General features: G+C 37.0%; 1 protein-coding gene across 1 annotated transcript in view; it reads left to right on the forward strand.

The window, feature by feature from the left end:
- The window catches only part of antxr2a (ANTXR cell adhesion molecule 2a), a 107,993-nt gene extending 107,447 nt beyond the window's left edge, over positions 1-546 (forward strand). The window contains exons 17-18 of the mRNA XM_030143193.1: positions 215-228; positions 429-546. Coding sequence (XP_029999053.1) covers positions 215-228; positions 429-546 — 132 coding nt within the window. The remainder of the gene's footprint in view (positions 1-214; positions 229-428) is intronic.
- The last annotated feature ends 10,105 nt before the right edge of the window (positions 547-10,651 follow it).

The raw sequence follows: 10,651 nt of genomic DNA on the forward strand, positions 1-10,651 counted from the left end.
ACAACCACTAGTTTACATAATCCACCAAGCTAATCTATATAAGGAAGATGATGGTAATAGTTTAATAACCTAACCTAGTAACCTTAGATACATCAATTTATGCGGCAGAAGCTGACAACCTCAAAAATTCAACTCGGTATTGATTCTTGATAGAACATGACGCTGACCTACAGGGACATTGAGACTATTTTTTGACCCTTTAATGTTCCCACAGCTCCGTAAGCGGAGGTTAGAGTTCGTTCTTTTATTCCTGTATGATGTCGCAGCTGTGTAGGAATAATAATCTGCGTTTTAGCAGGAGCCGCTGCCGCCTCTTTCACATCATGTTGTTTTTTAACTGTGTGCAGCTGCGACAGCTCACAGCTGGAAACATGACATGGACGCCCTAATATGGTCAAACTCCTTACTGTTCCCCACAACCGTAACAGAAGAGGAAGCACATCGGCCGTACGAACCAACGGGGTGAAACCCGACACCCCGCCGGCGGTTAGCGGAGCACGCTGCTCACAAACCGCCGCCGAGGCCGAGTTGACCAGATGTTTTTAAATGTTCTTAGCTTTCTAAGGCAGGAATTAATCCACCAAACCACACCATCTGCTTCAGAGACCGAGTTATACGCCTAATCTCAAAATGAATGAATAGATTAGTATCAGTTTGCATTCGGGGAGTCGGCAGCCGAGCGTTCAAGCCTCATTTGTAGATCACTTTTGAGGCCCAGAAGTACTGCTTTTTGAGGTTTTATTGCTCCTGTTCATGATTATGTCACAACTTACACAGCAGAACCGTGGCTTTCCTGCTCTGCCTCTTAGTGATGATGCATGTGTTTAACCCTTAAAGACCCAAATATCCACCATCAACTGAAATCGTCTACTTATATAAAATGTTTAATAACTTCTGAACCACTAAACTTATTATGAAGTGTAAATAATTGGTGTAAAATACAGTTTTTCATCTTTTCTTGGTCATCACATATGACCCATTAGGACCTTCAGAGGCTCCGTAGTTACTGTGGAAACGCCATCATCTTCTACAACATTGATTCACCAGTCAAACCCATGGAGTTGGATCAATGACAGTGGATGGACACACTAGGTTTATGTTCAGTTAATGGTGTTTTTGCTGGAAAAAGTCCTTTTTTCTTCAGTTTTCTCTGTTTCTGATATAATAACCCTCAACTTAAATCTGAGTTTTTATGAACGTCTACAGGATCAGTGAATTAACTCTGGGAAAATACATGATTTATACTGAAAAAGTACAAAATGAAGAAGATAATTTTACAACAAATGCTGATACCTCACTTAAGAAAGGCTAAATATAGGAGAAAAAATTGTTTGGGAAGTACCACAAAAGTAGTGTTGGGTGTTTCTGGGTTAAGCTTAACATCATTTTAAGCGCCTCTAAACACACCTGTATGCGTGCCAGCTCTCATGGTCGTCATCATGGAGAACGAGATTTGACAGAAACCAAAACGCCTTTTTAATGGCTCACAGGATGACGTCAGGCTGCAAAAGCCTCAAGTGGAATAACTTTTTTTTCCCCCTCTCATTGCTGTAAAGGACATGGACTATGATGAATGACCAGTTATTCCCATGAGTCATCACAGCAAAACACAAAGATGAACATTTAAAGGTTTTAGGCTACACATTTAACTTTGATACTTTGATTTGATGATCTTTCTGTATGTTTTAGGTTTGATAATATCTAGGCACTTTAGTTGAAACTGTTCTAAATTGGAGTTGAAAGATAGGTTTAGCTGCTTTCAATCAAAACGTCTAAAAACAAAAGACTCAAATAGATTTCCCAACTTATACTGCATTTAATAAAACCAAAATCTGAATTCTAGGCCTTAAAATGTCCTTTTTATTAAGACTTGAGAGGTTTGGTAACGCATTCAAAACCTACTGCAGTCAGTGAACTTTGAAATATAGTGGTGTCGGAGTGGCTGAATGACCTTTAAAAGTCTGAAACTGAACCTCAAACCTGTTGAAAGTTCCTCGTTCTTATAATTAGACATATTTTACTCAGTCACGACTGAAGGTGAACATCATATGTGCTGTTAAAGTGTCATTGCAGGAGAAAAATGGTTTAAATTTTAATGCAATAATGAGTGGTTTGATGAAATAGGTAAACGCTGATTGTTTTTGGGCACTATTTAGAACACCAGAAGCACATGTTTCGTTTTTTGAAAGCATCGTTCGTTCGACTACATGGCGTTATCATACTCAGTGTTTTGTTATCGTCTTGATTGGGAGACCTCTAGTGGCAGAAACTAAATGCACCATCTAAAAATTGTACTTGAGGCCGCCATTGGAACGGTTATGCCCTTAAATGATGGTCTCTGCGACTTTACACTGGAGTCGAGTTTTGTTTTCAGTTCACCAGTCAATAGCCCATGAGCTACTATGAAAGTGTGGTTTCCGGCGGTAGCGTAGTCGTTGTTGTCGTCATAATTGTCATATTTCTTATTCAAACATCTTTGACAAAACTACTGGTCAGATTCTTTTAAAATTATATATGTAGCGTAGCTCAGACAATGTCTACAAAGTTTGTTCACAGTTTTGAGAAACTTAGATTTTTTGACGAATTTCTGAAATATTAAAAATGTGCCTCGACTTCTAATGGTCCGTATTTTGATGGTTTATACCATGTAAATGGTTACAGATATCAATATAGTTCCTATTGAGCACTGATAGGAAGTCATATATGGACTTTCATTTGGCTCCATGACCTTTGACCTTGAGTGACCTTGAAGGGTCAAACTCAAGGTCATCAATGCCTACATTCAACAGTCTTCTCCTAAACTACAGGTTTGATTCATTTCAAATTTTATATGTACCTTCATTCCGACAATGTCTACAAAGTTTGCTCACAATTTTGAGAAAGTTAGATTTTTTAATTTTTGACAAATCTTTGAAGTATTCAAATTTGACTTTCCTTCTAATGGCCCATATTTTGATAGTTTATAACATGTAAATGGTTACAGATATCAATATAGTTCCTACTGATCACCGGTAAGAAGTCATTTATAGACTTTGATTTAATTAGTTGAGATCGCTGCGGTTTTCGTCATGACTGTAGCCAGGAGGGTTGACGAAGGACGGTCATGAGAACAACCATCGAAGACGGGGGTCCCTTAAAAAGCAGATGGACCACAGAGTCGCACATCAGTTTATGATCTGGGATCATTTGTAGAGAATGTATCACCTTGTTGAGTTTTTTTTTCCTCCTATTGTGAAGGCGCTGTGTCCAGTGTCGTCTTCGTCTTCACCTTCACCTTCATTGTCGTCCTTGTCGTTGTCTTCATTAGCAGTTTCTTTAAACATCTTCTCCGATGAAACTACTGGCCGGATTCATGTCAAAGTTTTTATGTATCTTCCTTTGAACAATATCTACAAAGTTTGTTCACAGTTTGAGAAATTTAGATTTTTGCATTTTTGACGAATTTTTGAAATATTGAAAATATGCCTTTCCTTCTAACGGTCCATATTTTAATACAGTGGTTTCCAACCTTTTTTGTCTCGTGACCCCATTTTAACATTACAAATTTCTGGTGACCCCAAACATTCAAAACAGAGACTTCTTTTTGCCAAAATTAATTTGTTTTTGATCATGTAATAGTTTGCTATACTATGTTACCAATAAACATTAATTTTAGATGACATTTAGTCTGTATAATGTATATTATTCTGGACGGAGGCAGAAAATCCAGGTGTAGATTACTGCACAAAGTCAGAATTTGATTTTCCTTGGTCAGGATATGTACAGTCAGTCCAGCTGTGATTTACAAGACTGACAATTAATACTGAACAAACAATAACTCAAACTATGAATTATGAAAGAGCTGCAGCATCTGAAACTGACCACAATGAACATTTGACAGATAAACAGAACCACAGTGCTGCAGTTTCACACTCAAAATGTTTTCATGTCTTTTATGGATTGTGATTGTATTTCTCAACTCAGCATATATTTTGTATTAGTGAGGGTTTTTTTTTTTTAATCAATTACTATAAATTTCAGGCGACCCCATTTGAATTCCAGGTGACCCCATGTGGGGTCCCGACCCCAAGGTTGAAAAACACCGTTTTAATGGTTTATAACATGGAAATGGTTACAGATATCAATATAGTTACTAATGATCACTGATAGAAGTCATATATGGACTTTGACTGAATTAGTTCAGTTCTCCTCCAGTGAAAGTACCGCCCACTTCTATTGGGAGATTTTCCTGTGGTCTGCATCCAGACCACAGGACTGGAACATAGAACAGAACCTGGCAACCTCACACATTCAACTTGGTGTTGATTCTTGATAGAACATGTCGCTGACATACAGGGACACTGGTTTTATTTGTATTCTTTACTTTCCACTCTGGAGTGCCAGATGTTCTTAAGCTGCAAAAAGACTGTCCTTGTCTTTCTTTCCTATTCTCTGGGAGAACATTCCCGGTTTTCAGCGAAGATCGGATTTGTTAAACCTCCAGAGCAGGATCTGAAAAAGCCTCTGTACCAGTAAACTCAGTCTGATCAAAGCGGGAGCTGTGAAGTGTCCGGTGGCAGGTGAGGCATGGATGGTCGAGTGGGCAGCGCTGGTGTGGAGAGGAGAGAGGAGCCCTGGATGGAGGCGGGAGGAGGTGGGAGGTGGGGGGGTGGGGGGTGGTCTTTGATGGCGGACAGGAAACCTCCAGGGTTATGAATTTTTCAGCGTGCTGCATCCGTGAGGTTACAAGGACTCGTACAGGTGTAAGGAAGCAGGTTGTCATAGACATCTGTTCAGCACGGGGACCCGGGTGTCCATGCCACCCCCCCCCCCCCCCTCCCCCTTCCCCCTCCTTTGCCAAGCATCCATCCATCCACTCCTCACCCCTTCCTCCTCCTCCTCCTCCTCCTCCCTTAGTGCTGCCGCCCGGAGCCAGACTGCTGGATTGTCAGCAGATGCAAGAGAGAGACAGAAAATGAGAGTGAAACAGTTTTTTTTTTTTTTTGTGGTCTCACATTTAGCGCCCGAGGGCCTTCAACACCAAAGGTAGAGCGGGGGTGGACACAGCTGCAGTGCCGAACTTGCCCCAGGCACAAATAAAGAGATCTAATGTGGTTTGACTGTGTTGTCGGTGAGACCGGGGAGTCGGGGAGGCACTTCAGAGCCAACTTAGCACGGCAACATCTGCCGCCAAGTTTTGCCGGGGATCGACTGGGGACAGCAGGTAGAGGAAGGTGGCAGCCAGAGAGGGAGGTTGGCCTTATTCTAGGGCTCGTCATGGGCTCTTTTGAAGCAACGACTGCATTTTTTTTTTTTTTTTTTCAGAAATCTCACTTTTTTTTTTTTTTTTTCTTCTTGTCGCTCATTGGCTGATCACCCCCCCCCACCCACCCGCCTTCCTTCACACTGTAGGTATTGTTTTCTAAAAGCAGCTGTCTTTCTAAAAGCAGAGCGTCCGCTGAATGATGCATCACCATACATTAACAGCGGCGTGTCCACCTACAGAAAAGCTCACGCGGCGGTAAACAAGCCAAAGGCAGAGCAGGCGTCTGAGTTGGTGTGGATTTCCAGTTGGATTTCCATTTGTTCCTCTCGCTCTCATCTGTTCCTCGCCAGGCGGATGTGTGGGCTGAGGACGCCGGTGTCTGCGGAGGTTAATGCTTTGTATCTGACCAACCTCCACGCTATTGTTTAAGCATATTTGGACTTGTAGAATTTTCATGGGAGGAATTTGTTTAGGTCATTTGTCATCAGAAAAGGAGGAGTTTTAATGATGGTGATGGTTTCTGATCCTCCTAAAAGAGAGGTTCTGTTAATTAATTAACCCACAAAGACCCAAACAACCACTGGAGACCAAAACCATCTACTGATCTAAACTGTTTAATACCCATTGATCCACTAGTCCTATCAATACAGGGAAAGAATTGGTGTAAAATTGCAGTTTTTCATCTTTTAATGATCATCAGATTTGACCCATTTGGATGCTCAGAGGCTTGGTAGTTACCATGGAAACACCGTCATCTTCTACAACATTGATTCACCAGTGGAATTGGATCAATGACAGCAGGTGGAGACGCTTATTTTTGATATCTTTGCTTAAAAAGTCACTTTTTTCAGCTTTCTTTGGTTTTTTACATAATAACCCTCAACTTTAACCTGAGCTTTAATGAACATCTACATCAGGGGTGTCAAACTCATTTTAGTTCAGGGGCCACATCCAGCCTAATATGATATAAAGTGGGCCGGACCAGTAAAATAATATAAACAATAGGATAAGAACTTTTGAGTGAAAAAAGTTAATTCCATATAATAAAAAATACACTTAAATATGCTTAAATATCCTACAATACACACAAAAATAGACTTAATTATGCTCAAAGTCCTACAATGCACACAAAAATACACTTAAAATTCCGCAATTAAAATGTTTACATCTACGAATTGTACTTGAACATAACATGAACAAATATGAACAACCTGTGTTACCATGTTAACAATATTACGCCTTAGTTTATCATTTATACGTGTGAATCACAACTTGGAGATCACAGTGGATCGACAAATACACACAACATTAAATAACAGGGAGAGTATAATTAAAATTCCACATACTTCTCTTAAGACATTTCAGATATTCACATTTTTTTTGTAAAAGACTAGTCTGTCAATGTGAACATTTTTGTGTAATTTTACATTTTTTACACTAAAACAAAGAGACAAATTTGCAGTTTTCATTATTTATAGTTTATTATGATAATATTTTACTGTTCTGATCCACTTGAGAATTAATTGACCCAAAATTATTTTAACATCCTTAATTGTTAATATTTTCAGTGTAATTTTTGTATTTCACAAATTCATCCCACGGGCCGGTTTGAACCCTTTGGCGGGCCGGATTTGGCCCCCGGCCCGCATGTTTGACACCCCTGATCTACATAATTAGTAAATTAAATGTAGAAAAATACCTGATTTTCACAGGAAAAAAATGGAAAATACAAAAGATAGTATTATAAGAAATGACAATAAATCACTTCAGGAAGAATAAATACAGAGAACTGCCACAGAAGTATCACTAGGTTTTTATGGGTTAAATACTTTGCATGCAAAAAATGTTGAAATTATTTGACAGAAATCTTGACAGATGACACACAACCTGACAGGGATTAAGTAGATTTTCAAAGAAGGATGATTATGCACTCATTTATTTTACATATTATTTGACATTACAGTGTAGAAAGATGTTTTTTTGTGAATTATTGTCAAAAAAGCTAAATTATATTGACCTAATTAATCTGAGCTTCCATGAACATCTAAATGATCAGTGAATTAAATACAGGAAAACGCATGATTTTCACCGAAAAAATGCAGAGGATAATATTATAATAAATGGTGATAAATAATTTAAGAAAAGTTCATTCATTTGAGAAGTGCCATAAAAGAAGCACTGGGTCTTAATGGGTTAATTATTTTTGGCCTAAAAGGCAATATCATAAGGTGAGTTTCCCAATATTTCCAACTGCTAAATATGAACAAATAGTTGATCTTTGTCGAGTTATTTACACGTTCTTCATCCCCTTGTGCAGTGATGTGAGTGCATCAGTCGACAGAATGTAAACGGCTTCACTGCCAATGCTGTAAACAACCAATAGTGGAGGGTTTCAGGATTTAAAGCTGCAGTACCCTGACAAATACAGTCAACCTGCACGTGTTTTAATTACCCACTTATTTAGAAAGTAATTAATGAAGCAAGCAGCAGATTGTCACTGTTGTTTTTTGTTTTTTTTAGGACGTTTAAGCCGAATCTCTCTTTCAAACTCACAAACAGTAAATTTAAGTAAAAACCCAGTTTGATGGAAATGTATTTAATTTAGTTTGAATTTTAAGACTGAAATCTTGATGCTGAATTTAAACTCTTAAGTATGAACGTTTAGGTTACAGATAATGCAATGAAAACTAAAAACATGAAATAAATATGAATATATAATGCATGTTTGGTTCTAATGTCCAAACATATGCTTTTGTCTCTGTATATAGATCTAATCTGATGTATATCAAGTATAAACCAGCTTCTCTTTGCATTTAACATGTCTTTAGCCCTTTTGTTCAGATTTATTGCATTAATATTTGAATGTTTTACACCATTTTCATTCAACACATGTCAGATGTTTGTAATTATTTGTGCTGCTTTTTGTCAAAGGGTCAAGTGGCAGTATTTAGTGTCATTATTTTCTTAATTTTCTTAATCAATTCTTTAATTTTTTTTTGCACATTTAGTTGATTTAATGCACATTTTCTTAATTTAATTACTTTTGTTCACATTCTTGATACTTATTTGTAATAATTTTGTTGATTTAATGCTTATTTTCTTCGTTTTCCTTGTATTTTTCTTCATATTTTATCTTAATTCTCTTGGTTAAATTCTTCGTGTTTGTTCATTTTCCTGATTCAAGGCTATTTTAGTATTTAGTTGTATTTAGTGTGACCTGCCTTTGCACTTAACATGTCCTTAACCCTTTTGTTCAGACAATATGATATTTATTACGTAAATTTTCTGATATTTTACACCAGGTTTCATTCAACATGTCAGGTGTTTCAAATTGTTTGTGCTGCTTTTGTCATGGGGTCAGAGGTCACATTAACCCTTTCATGCATTAATTATAAGAACCTTAATCAAGATATTTTTCCTGAGTGATTTTATTCCTCTTTATAGGCATGAAAAAAAAGCAAAATTCTTATGAGCCTATTTTTCATGGAGTTGCAAAAATGTCCACTCAGCTGAAGAAGCAAAGAAACATGTATTTACTGATATACTGCATGAAAACTATGAAATGAAAAAACTTTTTTAATGCCGCTAATCTGATGTTTTTTCACATTTTAACATACCTGCATGGAGATAATTTGAAAAAAAAAAAAAAAACAACCTTTTTGTTTAAAAAACAAAATAGTTAATCACAGTCTAATAACAATTAGCCTTTTTTTTTTTTTTACACTCAAACATGTTTCTGCAGATCAGGTTTATCTAGATCAGCAAATTTACAGTAATGGTGTGAATTACCGTGTATGGGATGATGCATAAGCGAATCCACTGTGTTGGCTGATATGGAACTGAAACAACAAAATCCATAAATATATAAGAGAACAGCTTTGAACAGCTGTCCACTGTAGTGACCACTATGCATGAAAGGGTTAAATAGAGACTTTAACCTTTACAACACATTTAGTTCAGTTTTTAATGTGTTTTTTAAGGCTGTGTACATATTTCCTATATTTTCTTGCTGTATCTGAAGTAAAGAGAACGAAAAATAAATATTTATGCTCATTTAAACCCTAAAAAAATACCAAAAAATAAAGATGGAATAAGACTTAAAACACATGACTGAGAATAAGAGAATAAATACAGTAAAATAGGGGCAGGAGGATCCAGTAGAAGTTTCAACAAAAGGATGAAATCACAGTAAAAATGACAAAGTTTATTATTTAAGAATAGGGAACATTAGAGCAGGAGTAAAATATGAGCCAAAACGTGGATCATATTTCATGACATCAAAGATTTCCCACTGAAGCTCCAGTCAAATCTCTGCAGATGCAGAATTAGCCGAGGCTCTGTGCGTCTCATCTTCATCTCTCTCTCAGCTGGTTTATGTTTCCTCGTTGCTGCCAGTGCCGGCGGTGGCAGCGTCTTCATTTAACAGCCGTCGGGCACGTCGTCGACAGCGCCGTGGGAGCGTTTAATTAAGTGACTGTGAGCAGAGGAAGTAAAACCGACTTGCGATGGAGAGTCCCATCATAGAGAGGAAACATAGTTGTACAAGGGAACTGGTGTTTATAAACTATATGGACAAAAGTATTGGGACACATCATGTCTGCAGCTGAAAGATGTCCTGTTCATGATGACATCAATATTTCCTTTTTTTTTTTTTTGCTTCCAAAATGCCTCAGAGATGGTTTTTACTTAATTTCTCTGAACACTGATTATTTATTTTTTATCCGTGTCTATGATTTTAAATGTTCTACCTTTAAATTTCTAAACTAATTTTTGACTGTAAATGATAATTTTATTCCACAACTAACCATCTACTTTCCTCACATCTCACTAAAAAAGAAAAGTCTCCCATTAAACTTTAAGGAAATATTTATGTTTTTCTCTCATATCCTCATGAACAGGACATCTTACAGCTGTAGACATGATGTGTCCCAATATTTTTGTCCATGTAGCTTATAAACATCAATATTTCCTTAAAGTTTAATGGGAGATTTTTCTTCCTCAGTGAGATGTGAAGAAAGTAGATGGTTAATTGTGGTAGAAAATTATTATTTACAGTCAGAGAATGAAAAATATTTTAGAAATTTAGAGGAAGAACATTTAAAATCATAGTCATGAATAAAAAAGAACAAAATCAATGTTAAGAGAAATTAAGTCAAATCTGTCTCTGAGGCATTTTGGAAACAAAGATAACAATTTAAACCAAACTAATTAATGCAATGATATTTATCCCAATATAAAACTATAACATTAGTCATCACTGTTTTGTATCCCAGACCTCTGTTAGAAAAGAAACACCTGAATTCAACGTGTCCACATACTTTTGTCCATATAGTGTAATAAAATTCCAGCTAAATGTGTGTATTTCACATTTTCAGACATTTTCTTTCATTCCTTATCTCAGAAAAA

Source organism: Sphaeramia orbicularis, chromosome 9 (assembly GCF_902148855.1).
Source record: "Sphaeramia orbicularis chromosome 9, fSphaOr1.1, whole genome shotgun sequence".
Lineage (NCBI taxonomy): Eukaryota > Metazoa > Chordata > Actinopteri > Kurtiformes > Apogonidae > Sphaeramia > Sphaeramia orbicularis.